This window comes from Cyrtonyx montezumae, unplaced genomic scaffold (genome assembly GCF_038088225.1).
Source record: "Cyrtonyx montezumae isolate F1298 unplaced genomic scaffold, pur_monq_1.0 scaffold_25, whole genome shotgun sequence".
NCBI classification, from domain to species: Eukaryota; Metazoa; Chordata; class Aves; order Galliformes; family Odontophoridae; genus Cyrtonyx; species Cyrtonyx montezumae.
This window is the reverse complement of record NW_027071992.1, coordinates 6,497,126-6,519,488: the sequence shown is the minus strand read 5'-3', so window position 1 is coordinate 6,519,488 and position 22,363 is coordinate 6,497,126. Positions and strand designations below refer to the sequence as shown.

The window sequence follows — 22,363 nt, the reverse complement described above, 5'->3', positions numbered from 1 at the left end:
ATCTCCAGATACTTAGGTTCTGTTTCCATTCAATCTTGAGGAAATATGGGGTTCTTGGTGGCCATAGGGATTTTAGTCTTTTCCTAAGGAATCTTAAGATGACCTCTGATACTAATTTTCAGCTTCTTTTATGAAGAAGTTCCTACTCTCTATTCTGGATAGTACTAGAAAGTATTTCAATATGATATTTTTCCACAGCTCTCTGATCAGACCTTACACAAGATCATTCATCCTGTTTCTAAGAAGAAATGGAGGATTTAATGTTAGTTTTATTTTTATAATCCTTATGGGAGGTCTCTTTAGTGTGACTCTTCAGTAACAACAGGACAAATACGATGTAGTGATGTAAAGCTAGTAAGTCTTCAAACCACATCTGTCTGAAAAAAAAAATTAAAAGAAAACATAAGGGATTTAATGATTAAAACTCCACAGGTGTAATACTTGTGTAAGATAAACATCTGAAAAGCACTCATTTCTTGTTTTCTTTTTTCTGATTACAGGGACTTGCCACGAGGTGCTAAAGCCTTGTTTCATTGATTTGGAGAGACTGGACCTAAATGGCGCAGCATGACTTTGCTCCAGCCTGGCTTAATTTTCCCACTCCTCCGTCATCAACAAAGGTGTGTCTTTTCATAGTTCTGATCCATCAGTTTCATTAACTAACAAGTCTAAATGTCAAAACAGTGGTCATTATAAAAAATGTGTCTGTTCCTGAATGTGGAAGGGTGATAACGGATATGTGGCGAGTCTTTTCTGCTGTGATTTAAATAGTTGAACTTTGATTATCGAGTTCATACCTCCAGAGTAGGTTTTTCTTCTTGAAGAGCTGTGTTCAAGGAAGAAAGCATGTACACAGATTATCAGAGCTGTTCTTGGATTAAAACTTCCGTTGGTGATAGTTTGAAATGAATTACTGTATTGCGAAAGGAAATGAGGTCAAGGCATGTGCTTGATGATGTACTTGTTTTCAGTTTTGATTTGTGTTGTATACATTTAGATAATGTTTTTATGTTATTCTTTCAATCAAGTGATTAAAAAAAATGATTCTGAAATAGACTTTCTGAAATGTCTCTTAAGTCGGTGGTGGTAATAGTGCATTCTCACTGTGCCTGTTACATCTAGACTATTACTACTCAGTTAAAAAAAGAAATGCAGAAGTTCACTTGAGAACAAGAAATAGCAGCCCCTGAGTCACTTTCTAGGTATTCTTGGATATATACCTCCTGTATGAATGCTTCTTTTTTTCTGGCATACCTTTCTGCTTCTTAACTTCTGCTAATGCAGAAATAGAGGCAGCACTGAACTTTTCAAACTCCTGTCATCTGTTTTGTATCTCTGTTTGTAGAACTGCCTTCCTTTTAATCTTTTAAAAGTAAAGGCTGTGTCTATGGATATTAGAATGATAGTGCTTTGTTTTAACATGTTGAGTTTTTTTACTGTCTTTCATTTTCGTGGAAATCTTTAGCCTTTCTCCTATATGGAAATAGGCCTTTGCTGCTATTCAGTGCACAGTCAGCACTCAGTACTTGTTGAGACACTGGTTGTGTCTCTATTGCTTTACTTAAGTGCCTACGTAGTGCACACATCCAATTTATTATTATTGTTTTTAATTCAAGTCTTTGTCCTTAAGACTCTTTGTATTTTTTTTCTATGCAGAAGTAGCTATCTTCTTTATTTTGGGCAGTCTAGCAGCAGCTTTCAGTTGCTGCTAAGGGAAGATCAGGCTTATTGGTTTCCAGATGTTCCTGTGATGTTTATTTTTATTCAGCTGAAATATTAACTGAAATATTAACTCTGTGATCTGTTCTTTCCTATCAAATATATTTTCCACAGGAATAATAACAGAGCTTAGCTTAATGTCACAATTACAAAACAATTATTCTCCACATATTTGAAGGATCTACTGGAGGTGATTTACCTAAATACTTAACTTTATACTGCTCTATTGACATTTGAAGTTCTACCAGTACCCCTGTACTATTGGAATTTATTTAGGGTATGAGTTGTTTTTTGTCAGCTCTTTCCTTAATTGTGAGACATTTTATTGCAAGTACCTGTGGATCCTGTTGTCTTCTATGAATCTTTGCCTGAAGGAGTTCAGATGAACCTTTTGATCCCTTCCAAAAACTTTGTAGCTTTTTCTATTGCAGTACTTCTGCTTTATTGTCTGTTGTGTTACCTCTTCCTTCAGTGAAGAACATTTTGTGATATGTGGCCCATTTGGTTATTAAACACTTGAAAAGTCTTTTTTGTCCTACCCATGTGTAGTGATTCATAATTTATGTACTTAGGTTTGTTCTGTCAGCCCCGTGTAAGAAAGATCTCAGATGTGACCCCCAGTACTTCCTTGAGTAGGTGTTTGATACTTCCTGTATCTGAAGTAGGGTGACTGCAGAGAAGAACAGATAAGAGAGATGGAGATGAAGAATAGGTTGAAAAAGGAAGTGTCTCATGCAGAATGGAGCTGGGATGAGGTGGCAGTGTCAATAATGCTTAGACTTGATAAGGAGATAATGAACTCTACCCTTTTCAGCTTATGTTTCATTTAGGAGGCACTGTGGGAAACTGTTTTTTCAGCAGTTTGAGTCCCTCTCCATTCTGGATAACTGGGGCTCTTTCTTCATGCAGGCAAAGGCTAGTGTTAGAAAAACCTGGTGGCAGGAAGTTGGGAATGTGAATGTGCTTTCTTGATGTGACTGATACAGCTCACATTCTGACTGAAATCCACCTCACCTATTGATAACTGATTTATTCTGAAGGATAATCTTCCACATAATTCCCCAGTTATTTATATAGCAGAGTCCGCTTAGATGAGTAGTCAACTGCTGAGAAGCAGTTCAGGCCTGGAACTAATGTATTTGCATTAGCACAGTACTGTAATTGGACTGATGTGAATAATGAAGCCATCTTGGGATTCAGACAACATATTTCTGAAAGGACTTCTGTAAACTGTATCTGAGGCAATTAAAGACAGAAGGGTGAATTTATTTTTTGCAAGGTTAACTGTTAGTTTATGTTAAAACAGGAAGACTTCTTATGCTTTTGCTTTGTTTCTTGTCTGGCTGAATTGAGTCAGATAATTCCTCAGTTTTCAGAAATTGCTGATAAATTTCCTCTTGATTACAAAGTTTACCGTTTTTCTTTGCAACGAGGGTCTTGATGGGCTGATATCTCCATCGTGTGGTGACAACGCAAACTGCATGATCCTTGCGAACAGCAGCTCTAGATGGATTACATCTAGTAGGGCTTCAACAGTATATGTAAAATGTTATCATTTATACTTTCACAGAGTACCAGTTATGATTGTTCTCCAAAATTACAAAAAAAACGAAACTGCAAAGGCAATATTAGTAGGTTGTATTAGTAAATCAACACAAAGCTATTGCCAAAAATTTTAGCTACAGTCAGCAAGTATAGAGCTTTTGGATTTGTGGTGGCTAATTCAAAGCTTCTTTATAACTGATATTGTGATTATTAACCATGTGAATCAGTTGACAATTTCTTGTGGCTTTCTGACTGCATGTTTTTTTTTTCCTCTTCTTTCCTCTCCATCTCCAAGTTTGGAAAGAATTTCCAGGCCTCAAATTGAGAGGGACTTCCATAAAATTTGCTAACTCATACTTTGTATTTAAATCTATTTATTGTTTAATTGAGGTTGAATTTTAAATAGTGGATTTTGAACAGCACCTTGAGTGCTGCAAATGGTATTGTTGGAAGAACTTGTAAATTTTTTTTATGCTGGTTCCTTGGAAAAGCTGCTGGTAGAAGAAAAAAAAAAAAAAAGATTCGATGTACTTTCCAAAGTAGCAAAATCTCTCACTGTGGCTTTCTTTGTTTTTTCCTAATTATTTTGATCAGTGGAATAATTAAAGTATTACTAGAAGTCACTTGGTGTTAATGAATGACAACTGAATTTAATTTAACACGTTTTCAGGCATGTGTCACTCGTGGCTGCATTACAGTCATGTTTTCATTCTTCATCTTCGTAGTTAGTAAAATTGCATACCATTTCTAATAGATGTATTGTGAGAATGTATGTGTTAATGGTAACAAGCTGGTCTGCATTCTCTGTTGATCTGAATTCTGTAGTGTCACTGTTAATGATACAAGGCTGGTCTTAAAATAACGTCTCCTGTTTTCTCATGTTGGTCCATGATGTTTGAGGTGGATATTGGTGGTAGGTATGGCTGTAGATGTTGAACCTTCTCACCAGTATCCCATTTATGTTGTTGCTGTGTGTGACAAGTGGCAGCAGAGGGGCAGTCTGAAAGAATGGTATATGACATGAAAGTCTTGATTAAGCAAAGCTGTGTCATTGAATTTCCCTGTGTGGGAAAGAATAGTACCCACTGGCATTCATTGGCATTTGCTGAAGTTTGTGGTGACCAAGCAGTGGAAATGAGCTCAGTGAGGTGGTGGGTGGTGCATTTCAAGTAGTGATCATGGTGACAGAGGTGACTTGTTGAAGCAGACTTTTATGAGTGTGGCATGCAGGCTCCTGTTTGTGACTGGCAAAAATGCACAGCTTATGGAGGTAACTGTTGAAAAAGATTATTTAGTAGAGGAAATTCTCTGCTACAAAACAGTGTTTTTATGGTCTTTACATCTGTTGTAGATTCTGTGGAATATTTGAAATTGATTGTCATGGAGAGAACTTCTTGCATTGATATAGCCTTGCAAATTATGGTTAACATTTCTTTTGCCATCCTCATGTCCTTTCATCATCTCTTCAGCTTTGTCCCTCCCAACAATCTTTTCTAAGGCAACGCTCAGTTTTGGTTTAGTAACTTGAGTAACCAGTAGGCTTCAGGTTATAAGTTTTGATGTTTGCCTTCCATTCCCAACTGTGATCTTGCATCCTTCCTTATCTATTTAAATTTTTCCTCTACTGTAACACGTCACTTGTCTCCATTATGCTGCCAAACAAAAATAAACAGTTGAATTTTTCCTGAGTGTTATGAGCACAGTCCTCAACATTTTTTGGTATCCTGGAGTGGAATAATATGTACCTTCTGCTTCTGCAGGCTGAAGGATGGTGATATAACTTTGAACATGCATATACTTGAGAATTGCTGTATCATCTCCCAGAATCTTTTTTTAAAATGATGCATACCATGAATTCTGGTAATTTAGCTCTTGTTATTAATCAGATATCTTCTTTACAGTCATCACTGAACTTTGAGAAGCATTCTGAAAATTTTTCCTGGACAGAGAATCGTTATGAAGCACATCGCAGGAGGCACAACTCTTCTGATGGGTTTGATCCTAACATTGGACGACATAATGGAGGTATAATTTAGCTTTAATGTTTTAAATGTATTTACATCACTGCTTTCTACCATTCTGGCTAGAAAAAAAATCTTAGCCCCATGCTGAGTGCTGTGTTCTGTAGTGAAACGGGTAACAGAATGTCAGATCTTCTTGAGGAGGATGGGATGAGTGTGAGCTGGTTAGAATAGTGTGATTTTGGATGCATTTCTTTTAAGAAGAAAACTATTGAGTAGGTTTTTTGGCCAACTACATATAAATGAATAGCCAAGAAAGGAGATCAAGTCATAATTATGTAGGACTTCTGTCACCTTTTTCTAGCACTGTTATATGAGTTTTCCTGCTGGTTATGTGAATGAAAACTTAACTTCGCTATGCAGTTATGTCCCATAGTATACATAGAGCTGCTTGATGAAATCCTCTGACAGTTTTGCAGAAGTAGGTGTGTTGTTCCAAAACTACTTGTAGTTAATGTTTCTTTTAAATCTAAAAATCTAAGGGCATTTTGGGAGAAAAGAGAAGAATGGTTGGCGTTCACAAGGCAGAAATGGTACAGAAAATACAAACCACCGTGGAGGATACCATGGCGGAGGTTCCCGCTCTCGTACCAGCGCTTTCCACTGTGGAAAAAGCCAGGGACTGCATGAAAACAATGTACCTGATAATGATACTGTAAAAAAGGAAGACAAGGAAGTACACAAACAATTTGAGGCTGAGGATTTTGTAAGTTAATTGTAGTTATAATAAACAGGGTTTCATTGTTTCTGCAAGTGTCATTTTGTCCATTACAAGCTACTTCATGAGATTTCACCAGTTAGTGATCATCATATAAGGGATCACCCTTTTTGTAGTTAAGCGGGTGTTAAGTCATTTGTCCACTAACTTCTTTCTTTTCTTGTTCTCTAGTTTTTGTTATTGCATTTTTGTTATTGTTTAAGTGAAACTACAGCTGGGTTCTAACCGTATAGTGTATTGCCACAGTTTACTGGCAATGTGTATGTAGCATGTGTATGTATTAAAAGTCTACACAATTACCTTACTTGGTGATCTGAAGTGCTAACAGAGTAGTCTTTCTGTCCATTTGAAATTCCATGCTTCAACTTAGAATTCTAAGGCATAAGAGGAAAGCAGAGCTTCCTCTTTGAAGAGCCGTACACCACTGTATTTTCTTTGTGGACTTTTCTGTTTTCCCTGGGCAGTTAATATAGTGTTATTGACTGTTGCTTGAAAGCTGGAGAAGAGAAACAAGCATGCATTGATCAAATTTATCAATGAAATTTGGTGTTCAGGGGAAGTAGTCTGTCTGTTTAAAAATCTGTTTTAAAAATTTGGACACAGATATAGTCATTTAATTGGCCCTGAAATTAAAGACTTACAGAATTTCATTTTAAATGACAGTATGTTTTCCTTTCAGCCATCTTTGAATCCTGAAAATGAGAGGGAGCCAAACCAGAATAAATCTTTAGCAGCAGGTGTGTGGGGTGAGTATTTTTGGTTAAATACAAAAAAATATAAAAAATGTGTTCTATTTGAAACACAGGGATTTCTTTTAGGATATTATGAAGATGTAGATTGAGACTGAGGAAGTTTCAGTATTATTACAGTGTGAGAATATTTTTGTAGGAGAGGTAACACTGCTGTTGGGATATAAATCTGTTGGTCTCTAGATGCAGCCATAGCTAATGTTCCTAGTCCAGAACAAATGTGCATCTTTTTGTAAGAATGTCAAGAATTTGAAGATGAGGAAGATGGGTCACTGGTATAAGTGATGTGATTTGTAGCTTTGTGAAAGAGTGCTGCTTACTTATTAGAGCTGTTGAAAAGATTGACGTGAAACCATAACATGTAGATGGATAAACTGGTCAATGCCATGTCTAGAATAGTATGCATATACCTCTTTCATGCTTGTAGAGGCCTTAGTGTGGAATGTTTGGCTTTAAACTGAGCTGTTAGTATATTAATGCTGATACTTCAGTAATCTTACGGGGAAATATGAAAGCCATGTTTTATTTTGAAGATGAAACAAAGAGGGCAAGCTGTATTTTGTGGTATGGTAAAAACAATCAGTGATGAAGAGCTGATTGTCCTGCTACGTTCAGTGTTGGTGCATCCTCACCTTGAGGTATGTGCAGTTCTTGGTTCCACAGTGTTTAAAAAAAAAAAAAAGTTGAGATCATTGAAAGCATCCAGAGGAGGTAACAAAGCTGGTAACAGAACTGGAAGGCATGTCCTGTGAGGAGAGACTGAGGGCACTTGGGTTGCTCAGTCTAGAAAAGAGGAGGCTAAGAGGACTACCTCACTGATCCCTGCAGTACCCAGAGGAGGCTGAGCAGATGGAGATGTCAGACTCTGCTCTTGGGAACTGATGGCCGGACAGAACTGGCACAAAAGTGCCAGGGGTGGATCAAACTGACAATAGGAAATACTTATAAGGTGGTCTAAAACTAGAAGAGGCTTCCTGATTAGGATGTTGATGCCCTGTGTTTGTCAGTGCTCAAGAGGCATTTGAGTAATGCCCTCAGTAATATGCTGTGATGTCTCTTGAGCTCTGAGGTGATCAGGCAGTTCTACTAGATGATATTTGAAGGCCCCTTCCAACTTTCTGTTAACAATTATTTTGATACTTGATTTGTCAACAAGAGCTGTGTAGATAGTTTCTTTGAGGAATCTTTCTGAAAGTAAAATTCTTGTGTTGTTGATTGAAATTTTTTACTACTGATAGTGATAGAAAATGGAACAGATCTTCAGTTTATCTGGGTTTGTACAGTAGGTTATTTGTGGAACTAATGCTGAACAAGTTCCTGCTTTATGCCTCTGGACTGTATGGCTATCTAGTAACCTGTGAATTAGAAACTTAAGACTGTCTACATGCACACAATAATTTTTTTTTCCAGAGTATCCTTTGAACCCTAAATCCAGATCTCCAAGAATGCTTGTCATTAAAAAGGGCAGTACAAAAGAACTGCAGATATCTGGATTCCCTGTAGTAGGAAGTCTTCATTCACAGACAGTAAAAAATGGTACTGGCACAAGCATTTATAGAGGATTAGTCCCTAAACCTGCTGTTCCACCCGCAAAGGTGAGTTCTTCATAGCATTGGCATGAATTACATGGTGGGAGGGGAAAAAAATAAATAAGCACATTCAGAATTACAGCTATTTCACCCCAGAGAATTCTGTGCCTAAAGCATACTTTTAAGTATTGAATATTTCAAGTGTCATGTATCCCAAAAGTGCCTGGGAATGATTTTGGTTTTTTTTTAATTCTGCTGTAATTGAGCATCCATTTATTTCTCATTCACATATTTTTGAGAAGCCTTAGAGGCCTCCATCTGAGGAGGTTGTTTCTAATTTATGAAATAGCTATGCTGCTTATATGTATGATTTTTTTAACAGAAAAAGAGAGCAATTAGTGGCTTAAAATTACCTTCAGAATTTATCCCTATTCTTGATGTAGATAATATTGCAACTTAATAGAGCCATTCTGGTCCTGTTGCATTAGGAGTTTTCCACATTCATCTTTTGGTTTTGGTCTGGGAATTTCTATATTCCTGGGAGTACCTGATGGAGCTGTTTTTGACTGTATAACTTAATGCATTAAAAACTTCTTTTTTTTTTTTTTTAATTGCAGCTGTTGAAGACTTTCATATTTCTTATCTTAATACATCAGATATGAGGGCTTTGTTTTTAAATCTGACTCTTTATGTAAACAGCATAAACAGCATCTGTGAGATTGAATTACTCGTAAACAGTTTCTGTCCTGCATGAAAATTGTTTATGCAAAGTTACAGTTGTAATAATGTTTTGCTGAGACATTTTTCTGAGATTCTTAAAAGTAATCCTATTGTATTTAACAAATCCTTATATTTTTTTTAAGCATACACAGTGGAAAAACCAAGCGAAGGAAAATAAACTTGTGAATCCATTTCTTCATGAATCTTCATATGGTAGTGGCAGTTTCAGTCCTTTCAAATCAACTACCAAGGCATTTCCTGTATCCCAGAATGCAGTGAGAGAGGTAGAACAGTGGCTATAATTTCAATCACTCATATCTAATTCTTAATGTTTGGTTAGATAAGTGGATAAATAGATATTATATTTTAAGTAAATTTTAAAGTAAATTTTAAGTATATTTTTTGGGAGTAAAGGAGGGAGTGGGTATCATGGAAGATACCTCAGTGGTCTTCAGATACTGTACAATTTGTTTGTAGGTTTGGTTTGGAGTAAAGACAGTGCACTAGCTCAACTATTAGCAGTGCTCCATAAACTTGAATCCCTTTGTGTACATCAACAGTAGACACTAAGATATAAATATTTTCCTTCTGCTTTGCACTCTGGATATGCATGTAGTGCAAGTTCCTGAGAAGCTTTTTATCTATTGTTCAGTGTTTATAAATGATTGAGCTTCTAATAGTCTTGTTTTTATTTCACTCCCTACATTAGTGTAATCGGTCAAATTCTTCATCTCCTGTTGACAAAGTTGGTCAGCCTCGTTTAACAAAATTGACAAGAATGCGGACTGATAAGAAGAGTGAATTTTTGAAAGCACTGAAACGAGATAGAGTGGAAGAAGAACATGAGGATGAGAATGCTGGGCATGAGAAGGTAACTTTCTTCATACCTGTTGTAGATCCAGCAGTAATAGGTTTCAGACTGAGAGTAACCTATGCTTTTTTTCTCCTCCAACCAGCTATGAAGATATGGTCTTGGATCTCTAAATTCAGGAAAGGACAGTTTGCTTGTCATGCTACTTTCTCCACTGAGTCTTAGTAATTAGTTTTTTCTAATGCCAGATTTGCTGGAAGATGTCAGTATCCCAAGGGCACCTTGCCCTTTAGCAACAATAGAATCAATAAGGTTGGAAGAGACCATTAATATTACCTAGTTCAAACATCAGTTCATCACCACTATGTCTGCTAAATGTTGTCACTGTGTCTTTTAGCCTTTTCTTGTAAACTTCCTGAGGTAATAACTCTGCCATTTCCCTGGGCAGTCTGTTCCAATAGAAAGTGTATTAAGTTTCTTTATTCTAACATAATCTTCCAGGAGGGCAGTGTCTTGCACCTCGTCTGTTAATAATCATAGAAAAATAGTTAATGGAAAAAACCTGGTTCTGCTTTTCAGATCGTTTCCTTTTTAACAAGAATTCTTACATACCCTGAAGTTCTCTATTCTTAGTGTAGTCACAGGAGCAATATTTTTACTTACGTGCATATAAAATGTGCCTCAGAGGAGACAGGCAGCTGGCGTGGCTGAGCAAGGACCTGCAGCTTAAAATGAGGGAAAAGAGGGACATGTACAGCAAGGGTAAGCAGGGTTGTGTAGCCTAGGAAGAACACAGGGTTGTTGTTCACATGTGTAGAGATGAGATCAAGAAAGCCAAGGCACAGAGGGAGCTGAACTTAGCAAGAGATGTAAAAAATAATAAGAGGTTCTACAGGTACATAATAGGCAGGAGGAGACAGACCAAGGAGAGTGTTTCCCTATGATTAGTGAGGATGGAGGACTGGCTTCCTCACATGTATTAAAAACTGAGGTGCTTAGTAGGTGCTCTGCCTCGATCTTCACTGGTGGTCAGGCTCCCTGTGTCTGCAAGGACCCTGGTCCTCTAGACATAGGTGAGAGGAGTGGATTTCGTCACACTGTAACAGCAGAACAAGATTTCCTCATTGAACTGAATATCTGCAAGTCCATGGGTCCAAATTATATGCATCCAAGGGTTGTGAGAGAGATTGCTGATATGGTTGCCATGCCATTCTCCCATCACATTTGAAAATCATGGCTGTCAGGTGAGATCCCCAGAGACTGGAAAAAGGGAAACGTCACTTCCATTTTTAAGAAAGGAAGAAAGGATGACCTGGGAACTGCAGGCCGGTGAGCCTCACCGCTGTGCCTGGGAAGATCATGGAGCAGATCCTCCTGGTTACCATGTTAAGGCAGATACAAGACAAAGATGTTATCTGAGACATGCAGCGTGGCTTCACCAAGGGCAGATCTAGCCTGACCAATCTGGTGGCCTTCTATGATGCGGTGACAGCATCAGTAGACAGAGGAAGGGTGACAGCTGTCATCTACCTGGACTTCTGCAAAGCCTTTTACGTGGTCTCTCACCACATCCTTCTCTCTGAATTGGAGAGGTAAGGATTTAAAAGATGAACTGTTCAGTGCAGTAAGAACTGCTTGGCTGTTGCAGCCAAAGGGTCATGATTAACATTTCCGTGTCTGGATGGAAGCCGGTCACAAGTGGTGTCACTCAAGGGTCGATTTTCAATGACACAGACAATGGAATTTAGTGCACACTCAGCTGAGTGGTGCAGTTGATACACTGGAGGGAAGGGAAGGGAAGGCATCCAGAAGGACCTGGACAGGCTGAAGAAGTGGGCTTGTGTGAACCTAATGAGGTTCAACAAGGCCAAATACAGGGTGCTACACTTGGGCTGGGGCAATCCCCAGTATTTATACGGACTGGGAGATGTCCTGGAGAGCAGCCTTGTGTTGAAGGACTCAGGGGTCCTGGTGGATGAGAAGCTGGAAGTGAGCTAGCAGTATGCACTTGCAGCCTGGAGGGCCAGCTGTATCTGAGGCTGCATTAAAAAAGGCGTGGCCAGCAAGGGAAGGGAGGTGATTGTTCCCCTGTACTCAGCTCTCGTGAGGCCCTCATCTGAAGTATTGCTTCCAGGCCTGGGACCCCCAGCACAAGAAAGATGTAGAACTCTTGGAACAGATCCAGAGGAGGGACACTGAGATGATCAGAGGGCTGGAGCAGCTCTCATATGAGGAAAGGTTGAGAGAACTGGGCTTGCTTAGCTTGGAGAAGAAAAAGCTCCAGGAAGACTTCATTGTGGCCTTCTAGTACTTGAAAGGGCGTATAAACAGGAGGGGGTGCGACTGTTTACAGAGGTTGATAATGATAGGACGAGGAGGAATGGTTTTAAACTAAGACAAGGGAGATCTAGACCAACATGCCATGAGCAGGGTTGCCTTTTGTAGTATGTATGAAGGTTAAGTAATGTGTTATTCAGGATGAAGTGATGAACATTTATGAGCAACTTAAACAAAAATTGGTCTTGTAGAAGAGTTATTCTGATATGGAAAAAGAAATGGTGCAGTTGTACATTGCTTCTGAAAGTAAAACTGACTTTTCTGACCTTGTTTTGATTTCAGGCTAAATAAAATTTGACTGTATGTATCAGTTAGGTAATCTTTTCATTAGACATTCTGTTTCTGAGCACTCTAGGATGTTGGATGCAGTATTGTTTAAGAAGTGCAGAGTGGTTTTGATCAGAGTTTACAAAGGTCTTGGGAAACATCGTGTGGAGTAGGGGAAATTACTGTGTGAATGTTACAGGAGTTTTGAGTTCCTGGAATTGTTTTGAGTTCTTATTATCTTAACAGTACTTGAAGGTCAAATGCATTTGGTTGTCCCACTGTACACAGCTGTTACTCAGAGACAATATTTTTGGGTGGAAAAAAATGTTTTTAGCAATAGAAGTCATAAGATCCTTGTACAATTCTATGTAATGTGCAGCTTGGAGTACTTATTATTATTTATTACATGCATCTTGTTGCCATTGATGTTTAACTAATGGAAAGATCTTCAGGTTTAGAAAATCAAAACAGTCACATGCTGGTAATACTTGTCCTACTTACAGCAGTGACTGGGACTGAGATAATATGGCAGATTGTGATCGGCATCTGAGTCTTGCTTGGAGGAAGCTCTGTTACCCTGGTACACTGGAGTTTAATTCACTGAAGTTCTTTAACATTCTTATGAATTTTCTCTGATTATCTGAGTTTATTATTGAACAGCTGATCAAATATTTACTGGGATATCTTTTTTCGTTTTTTAATTGCAAGAAATCTTTGGCAAGCATTCTAAAGTTAATAGTTCTGTATTAGCTATGTTTTGTAATGCTATTGAAATGTAATCCTCCATTTAGATTCAGCAGAATCACTCAACTGTGGAGATTTAAGAGTGGAATTTACTTTTGAACTGTGTGACGTATATATTTTTTAACAGGATGGTGACTCCCTTAACTTGCATAACAGCAACAGTCCTCATCATGAGAGAGATATAAATCGAAACTTTGAAAGTGAAATTCCACAGGAGAATGGCAACGCTTCAATTACATGTCAGCAGGTCATTCGATCTTCAACTTTCCCTCAGGCAGATATTCTTTCAAGCTCTCTTGAGGCAGAGCATAGGTATGTGCTTCTTATATAAAATGTTTCTTGGTCATAAGTGATCAAGTCTTAAATTCTTACTAGCTTAGAATCCAGAATCTGAATATAAATATATATTTATTTATAAATTCATAAAATTTATATTGATATAATTTATTGGAAAACATGATTTAAGAATACTTAAAAATTAATAAATTTAAGTTTAGACATACTAATTTAACGTGGCATTTACTTTGTTTCTACTAAGCCTATTTATTGTCACCTTTAACCTGCTTTACTAAGAATTTATTTCCTGTAAAAAAAAAAAAGCAAATGGATCTGTGTATCTCGGCAGAGCAGTGTGTATAGTTGCTGTCTCTTCTAATGATGCTTTAAATGCTGCATATTATGTAAAACTCCAGTCAGTTTTTCTTTGAAAACAATTCATTTATTTAGCTACATAGCTGTTTGATGCAGTTAGTAATATTGTAAGACAATGCAATGGAGAAGGAAAAAAAAAAGTTTGAAGGATTGAAGTTAATGGTAACATGATTGAGATGAGAGTGGTGGTGCTTAGAAGTCATAACTCAAATCTGGAGATGAGCCTGTTGTGAGCTCTGTTAAACTGCTTCTGGTAACTAAAGAAATCCAGTATCTTTTTACAGTGATAAACTGTGTGTGTATGTTAGACTGGAGAACTTTTTAGTTACCTGCAGAGTTTGGTGACCTCATTAAGAAGATGAGTGTAAAAAGTGAAATGCAGTCTGCTTTGTTCTCACCTTACTCTCCCACCCACTGGCTGTGGAGACAGAAAACTTGGGCTGCTAGTGGCTGCTGGCAGTGATTTTTGACTAGACTAACTCTTATTGGTTAATTTAAATAACTTTGAATCGCCTTCATAGGGTTTCTAGGCAAGCTTCTCTGTGGTATTCCAGAGATACTACTGTGTACTAGGCTCTTGGCTGTGACTTGTGGCATGTAGACAGGTGTTATGGTTTTGTGATTGATGTTGTATTGTTGATATTCCACATCATAACATCATGTGGTGTATTGGGAGTTAAAGAGTTAATGCTCTAGCTCTGTGGAGTTACTTACATGAAAATGGAGAAGATATGAAGGAATGGCATCAAAAACCGACCCCTGCACTGCGAGCACAGGCGAAAGAATTACAACACAGACCAGCGACCAGTGAAGTTGTTCCTGTCACTACAGGTAACCAATAGAGGGGCCCTGCCCTCAGCCAGAGGAGGGAGAGAGGGATAATAGAGTGTATTGGACTGTCTGGATTCAGTGGCCTGGCACATCAGAACCACAAAAAGATGAGGCACTGGTGGATACTATTACACAGTGTACTCTAATGCCTTCGAGCTATAAAGGGACAGAACTGATCTGTATCTCTGGAGTGACTGGGGGCTCTCAGGAATTGTCTGTGTTGGAGGCAGAAATAAGCCTCACTGGTAAAGACTGGCAGAAGCATCCCATAGTGACTGGACAGGGGGCTCCATGCATACTCGGTATTGACTGTCTCAGAATGGGGCACCTTAAGGATCCCAAGGGATACCGATGGGCTTTTGGAATAGCTGCTGTGGACACAGACAACATTAAGCAGCTATCTGTTTTACCTGGCCTGTCAGAAGATCCATCTGTTGTGGGGTTGCTCCAAGTGGAGGAGCAACAGGTACCAATTGCTACAAAAATGGTGCACAGACGGCAGTACCGCACCAACAGGGATTCCTTGCTCCCCATTCATGACCTGATTCGTCAGCTAGAGAGCCAGGGAGTGATCAGCAAAACTCACTCACCGTTTAACAGCCCCATATGGCCGGTGCGTAAAGCCAGTGGAGAATGGAGGCTGACGGTAGATTACCGTGGCCTGAATGAAGTCACACCCCCACTGAGTGCTGCTGTGCCAGATATGCTACAACTCCATTATGAACTGGAGTCAAAAGCAGCCAAGTGGTATGCCACCATTGGCATTGCCAATGCCTTCTTTACAATTCCTCTGGCCACAGAATGCAGGCCACAGTTTGTCTTCACCTGGAGGGGTGTTCGGTACACCTGGAATTGTTTGCCCCAGGGTTGGAAACACAGCCCAACCATTTGCCATGGGTTGATTCAAACTGCATTGGAACAGGGCGGTGCTCCTGAGCATCTGCAATATATTGATGTATGGGGCAGTATAGCAGAGGAAGTCTTTGAGAAAGGAGAGCAGATTATCCAAATTCTCCTACGAGCTGGCTTTGCTATCAAGCGAGGCAAAGTGAAAGAGCCTGCACAAGAAATTCAGTTACTAGGTATAAAGTGTCAAGATGGACGTCATCACATCCCTACAGATATGACTGACAAAATCACTGCCATGTCTCCACCCACCAGTAAGACAGAGACCCAAGCTTTTTTGGGTGCAGTGGGCTTTTGGAGAATGCATGTTCCAAACTACAGTCTCATTGTGAGCCCTCTCTATCGGGTGACGCGGAAGAAGAATGATTTTGTGTGGGGCCCTGAGCAGCAGCAGGCTTTTGAGCAAATTAAGCAGGTGATAGCCTGTGCTGTGTAAAGAACATCCTCTACGCTGCTGCTGGAAAGGAAGGTCCCACTTGGAGTCTGTGGCAAAGAGCTCCTGGAGAGACCCGAGGCCGACCCCTTGGATTCTGGAGTCGGGCGTACAGGGGGTCTGAGGAGCGCTACACTCCAACTGAGAAGGAGATCTTAGCCACATACAAGGGGTTTCGAGCTGCTTCCGAAGTAATCGGTACTGAAACGCAGCTCCTTCTGGCACCTCCTCTGCCAGTGCTGAACTGGATGTTCAAAGGGACAGCTCCCTCTACCCATCTCCCTTTCTCCCTTTCCCCTTTCTCAGGGCGTGGGTCTGTGGGTCCCCCGCACCAATTGTCACAGAACCGGGCCGAATCTGCCCGTAAACCGTTGACAGCAGGTGTTATGTTAGGCCTTTAAGTGGAAATCTGAAGTGACCAGCTTAACTCAGTGGAAGCTTGCATGCATAATTACTGAATTGGCACATCTGTAACATGTGTTTTGGGTTTTCTTCTACAGAAGACTTCACTGTGCTCTGATTACGTTCTTAGCCTGCTGGTGTCAAGTTTACTAATCTGAAGTGTAATTTTTTAGTGTAGTTCCTAATGTTGCTTTAAAGAGACGGTGGTCCTTCTAGCTTTTGATGATGTTGCTTAAGTTAATTAGCTATTGTCCTCAATTTTACTTATCTTAACAGAAGCTATGTAACTATCCACTTTATATGTAATACTATTAACATTCTAACATGCTTGCAATAAAATTTTATGACAGATTATTGTTACTAAAACTATATCACTGAAATGATTTTGACATTGCGTAATGGCAAGGATATTTTTGTATCTGTAAGCATATTATTTTTTACGCTTTCTGATGTTTTTTTCCTAGCAGTCATATTGTCTAATCATATCTAAACAGTACAGAAGATGCAACATCCATTTCTGTTATTGTCTCGCTAACTTTTTTGAGCAGACTTAGTATTGCCTCTTATGCAGTTCTGGGCTTTTAGTGTGCTTTTAAGAGTGGTTAGTGATATCATTTTATCACTTGCACATTTATTCACTGCACGTTACCTCTATTTTTTTCTATGGAGGATTTTACATCGGTGTCAGCTTGAATCATCTTACAACCTCTGTTTTAATATATTCACTGTTATTCAGCTCTAGGTGTCAGTTTCCTTTGCCAGTTCTGGCATATAGTTTTAGAATTCTTTTTATTTTTTGTGAAACAGCTTTTACTTCTTTAAGATACAAGGTCTGTAGGCATTTGATTTGTCCGAAGAAGGTGCTTATCCTTTTGGCACAATCTTTACTGTGAGAGAGTATATGAACTTCATTAAATGCCACAGTATCTTCACTGTAAAATAAATTATGGATGTCCAACCTTTTAGCTTGCTTGAACCATGCTGATTGAAGAGGATTGTCTTGGGTGACATGTACATAGACTGCTCCAAATGCAATGCCTACTATTTATTTTAATGGAAATGGTAACAGATGCAATGGGCACAGCAACTCTGATAGAGAAGGTTCTCAGCTACAAAACACATTTTCTCAACCTAGTCACGAGGATTAGCTGTGTATGTTTTGCCAGTCATAAACAAGAGACTGCATGGTATGCTTGTCAAAACCTGCACTGGAGAAAATGGTTGTTGTCACTGCTGAAATGCACCACACATCTGCCTCACTGTGTTCCTGTCCACTGTTTGGTCTCCAGAAATATTTAGTATCACAGATTCAAAGAATTGTAGGGTCTGAAAGAGACCTCTGGAGATCATTGTGTCCAAAGCCCCCTGCCAAAGCAGCTCCCTAGCCCAGATTGCACAGGTAGGCATCCAGGTGGGTCTTGAATGTCTCCAAAGAAGGAGACTCCACCACCTCTCTGTGCAGCCTGTGCCAGTGCTCCGTTACCTTTAGCATGAAGAAGTTCTTATGCACATTTGTGTGAAATTTCATGTTCTTCAGTTTGTGACTGTTTCTGCTTGTCCACTGAAAAGAGTCTGGCCTCATCCCTTCGCCTCCCTCACCTTAGATATTTATAGACATTGTTCAGATCCCCTCTCTTTTTTTCTCAAGGCTCAATGGACCCAAGTCAATCAGCCTTCCTTCATATTGGAGATGCTCCAGCCGCTTTATCATCTTCACTACCCTCAGCTGGGCTCCTTCAAGGAGATCCCTGTCTTTTTTGAACTTGTGAGCCCAGAACTGGACACAGAACTCCAGATGAGGCCTCACCAGGGCAGAGTAGAGGGGGAAGATCACGTCTCTTGACCTACTGTCCACACACTTTTTAATGTACCCCAGGCTGACATTGGTCTTCTTGGCCACTAGGACACACTTCCACCTCGTGGCCAACCTGTAACGGTGCATGCAGTTATTCCTCCCTAGATGCAAGACTCTACAGTTGCTCTTGTTAAACCTCATCTGGTTCCTCTCTGCCCAACTCTCCAGCCTGTTCAGATCTTGCTGAATGGCAGCACAGCCTTCTGGTGTGTCAGCCATTCCTCTCATTTTTGTATCATCAGCAAACTTGCTGAGAATGGATGCTATCCCCTCATCAACGTCATTGATGAAGATGTTGAACAAGGCCAGACCTAACGTCGACCCCTGGGGTACACCACTAAATACAGGCCTCCAACTGGACTCTGTGCTGCTGATCACAGCCCTCTGAGCCATGCTAGTCTGCAAGTTCTTAGCCCAGTTCTCACTGTCCATTCATCAATCCCACAGTTCTCAGCTTCTTTGTTTGATTATAAGGATGTTGTGGGAGACAGTGTCAAATGCTTTGCTGAAAACAAGGTCTGGGGCCGGGCCCTGCTCTGTGACAGCGCTGGGCAGTGGGCAGGCCGCAGCAATGCTTCTGGCAGCCCAAGATTGGCCTGGCCTGAGCAGTGCAGTGTGATGTGACCCTGATTATGTACAATCATGTACAATAAAATATACAATAAAATGAGCAGCCTTTATCACATGTATAGGAAGAAAAAATTAATTTTTAGTATTTTTATCAAGACATCATGGGGGAAAAAAAGAGGAACAAAACCATAAAACTAGTGGAATATTTGACCCTGTTTTTGTGAAAGTAATGTGTCTGGCTGGTTTTATGGAAGTGGAAGTAGTTGTGATTCTTTGCCAATTCCCAAGATGTTTGTTAGAGGTTTTCAATGAAATTTTATTCTTCCAGTGCACTATCCTTGAAGGTAATTGTTCATAAATGTATTTACTGCCAAAAAGTGATGAACTGAGGGAGATTTTTCACTGGTACGATAGTAGAAAAGGCTCATAATGAGACATGATCCAATTTTGAGTGAAATGTCTGATTACAGCTCTGTACATTCCATTTGAAAATTCAGGTATCGTATTTTTGTTGACTGAAAATAGAGTTGCAAACATAAACTGATGATTGTTTTGGCAATCTTGAAACTCCTCTCAAATTCTTTTCTCTAAACAGAAAACACATTTGCATGCTTGTTGCTGTTGACAGGACTGTGTTTAGCTGGTGTAGCAGAATGCGTTATTTGCTGTAACTTGAGTTGGCATTTCACTGCACCCTCCCTATGCCCTGTTTTCAGCCCAGACAGTGCTGACTGCACACTGCTGTTTGCTTGTTGCTGAGCAGTGGGTGTGTGCCCAGGGCTGGCTGTCTTCCTTAGCAGGGAAGGGCCACTGTGATGGCCTGGAGCACGGGGCCGGGCTGCATGCAGCCTATGGGTGGGACATGCCTGAGATCAACCCTGTTTCAACAATGTCTTCATATCTAAATCACATTTGCTGTGTGTGTTGTCAGTCTTGTCCCATTTTTGGTACTGGCTGAAATACTAGGATCATTTCATCCCTGGGTACCTCCAGCTTAATCATCAGAAGGGTGTATCTCCATTTCTTTTCCTTGCTGCGTCCCAAAACTTGCTCCTAGTTGTAGTCATATGGAGGGACATCACTGGCATTTCTCATGGCTGCTTTGTTATCCAAGAAATAATTCTGCAGATTGCCTCTGTGTGAATCTTTTAACACCATTTTTGTGGAAGTACTCTACTGTTCTGCCAGAATTTTTTCTTCTCTATCTTAGGTAGATGACTTGCCTTAAAATGAAGGTATTGCTTACTTCTGTCTTAAACCTTAGGAATAAGATGAATGTCTTGGTGGTAGCCAAGGTCACTTGGTTGTACTCAAGTCATTTGTATTGGATAACATGTACCTTGAGAACAGAGGTTGCAGCTTGATGTGTTGTGAAGTCCACAATGTACTAAGAGTGGATAAACTTTCAAGAGAAATTCCATACATTAACAGACGAACTTGTACATGTTTCAGATTGTTTTCTGTTTTGCTTTTTTTATTGTTGCAATTCTGGAGAATGCCCACCCAATTGAAACTGAATAGGAAATACTTTTATTATTACTATTATTTATGGCTGATTTCCATTAGAGTCTACTTGAAAGTTTTGTCATCCTATGCTAAGAGCAGCTATGTCTGGGGATGTTGTCAATTGGTTAGAAAAGATCTCGGAGTGAGGACATTTGACTTCTGTGCCAGTATGTTTACTGGATTTGCTGGCAGGGCTGCATCTATTTGGCATATGAAATTTGATGGCAGGAAATGTAATGCTTGACATATGCAAGTGATGGAGAAGATATTTATGTTAAATTAAGAATGTGTTTTGTAAGCAAAGTATTACAGTTTTTGCAGCTTTTATACCCACATATGTAGTGACAAAACAGCATCAGCTGTGAAGGATCTGATAACTTCTTAACTTCTGTGCTTGTAGAACTTACCTTAAATTCTTGCATAAATGTAGGTTGGAAATCTGATTTAAAAAATGGTGAACTAATATATTTATGACACATTTTTGTATACCTATATAGGAAGAGCTTGAACTGTCTTTGCATGTGTAGAAATTCCCTAATGCTTTTTGTTTTTTGTTTTTTATTTTTTATTTTTTATTTCAAAGATTGTTAAAGGAGATGGGCTGGCAGGAAGATAGTGAAAATGATGAAATTTATGCTCCACTAACAGAAGATGAGATGAGGGAATTCCAAGTCATTAGTGAACAGGTAATGCTACACTAACATTCCATTTTGCATTTTTAGCTGTCCACCGTAAATGCTTAAGCTCGAGGGGGATCTCTAGCAGTTCTGATGGTTAGAGATGATACTGTTTCAGTATCATTTTTCTTTCCTTTCTTGACTCCTTTGCCCTTTCAGAAGAACAGTTGGTTTGAAAAGAGTGGGGACGTAGTACTTATTTTTGTCGTTGCAGGTCTGCACGAGCCTTCTAGCTCTTCAGCTCAACCTGAGGAAAGGGAATTTATGTCTGGGTTTTTATGCAGCTTCCTTGGCTTTCTTTGCTGGAAATTGAGGAGCATGCAGACACTAGGCAATCTAGGCATCCTGCTTTGTTTTTCTGAGAAAGGAACTGCATCACAGGAGAGCCCATATGGGAGGGGTTACTGGGGCAAAACATCTGAGGAAGTGGATGGGAAGGTAAATTTGTTCACTGCAGGAGCTTAGTACAATTGGAGAAGCTCTTGGACGAAGTTGGCTCGTCCAGAAATGAAGTCTCTTGGGAATTTTTCTTTGTTAGTATGTATTGTGGATCCAGTGCAGCCCTTAGATTAAGATACAGAGAATACTGAAATTCAGCAGATTGTTGTGTGGAGCTCTTCCTCTCTCTAAGAACATCTTGTTTTGTCATTTCAGTTACAAAAAAACGGTCTTCGGAAAAATGGCATTTTGAAGAATGGCCTCATCTGTAATTTTAAGTTTAGCCCTTGGAAAAACAGCACTTTCAGACCTGCTCTGGAGAATGAAGATTCTGAGACGAGCAGCAGTGATACATCAGATGATGATGATGTATGAAGATTTCTGTAACATCTGTAGAAGCTTGTTTTGATACTATGAAAATATGGGGATGTATTGTCAAAAAAAAAATCTAATTTATGTAGTAACATGCCCCACTACAGGAAGAATGATGGAACTGCTCTCTGAAGAAAGCAAGGAACGTAGTGTTGGGTGTGTTGAACATTACTATAATTTCTTTGTAAACAAATGCTGTAGAACGAGGACTTGGGTTGACCCAACATTAGCTGTCTTCATCGCTGCAGCATTTCTGACTAGCAATGTGATGATGTAACAATTCAGACTTTCTCATTTAATAATAAAAGCAAGAATAATTGTGTAATGTCTTGCAAATCTTCTGTCTTAAAATGTCCACCTCTACGGAGACAAAGCAGACAGCTTGACAGTGTTTGGCTTGCCAAATCATATTTTTTTGTTTAAAGTGGAAATTCTTGAGTCTACTTTATGTGCAAAATGGGCAGTGTTGCATGTCAGCTAAAATGAGCGAGGTGCACTAAAACTCTTTTCCTTAGTTGAGCTGTTGTACTCCTTTCACACATGATTGGTCTTTAGCCATTGT

General features: G+C 39.5%; 1 protein-coding gene across 1 annotated transcript in view; it reads left to right on the top strand.

The window, feature by feature from the left end:
* Positions 1-22,126, top strand: part of GPBP1 (GC-rich promoter binding protein 1) — a 39,666-nt gene extending 17,540 nt beyond the window's left edge. The window contains exons 4-13 of the mRNA XM_065739880.1: positions 501-620; positions 5,166-5,289; positions 5,768-5,991; positions 6,683-6,749; positions 8,163-8,347; positions 9,145-9,285; positions 9,711-9,872; positions 13,288-13,472; positions 20,898-21,000; positions 21,646-22,126. Of these exons, the coding sequence (XP_065595952.1) occupies positions 558-620; positions 5,166-5,289; positions 5,768-5,991; positions 6,683-6,749; positions 8,163-8,347; positions 9,145-9,285; positions 9,711-9,872; positions 13,288-13,472; positions 20,898-21,000; positions 21,646-21,804 (1,413 nt within the window). The 5' untranslated portion in view covers positions 501-557 and the 3' untranslated portion in view covers positions 21,805-22,126. The remainder of the gene's footprint in view (positions 1-500; positions 621-5,165; positions 5,290-5,767; positions 5,992-6,682; positions 6,750-8,162; positions 8,348-9,144; positions 9,286-9,710; positions 9,873-13,287; positions 13,473-20,897; positions 21,001-21,645) is intronic.
* Positions 22,127-22,363: the final 237 nt, after the last annotated feature.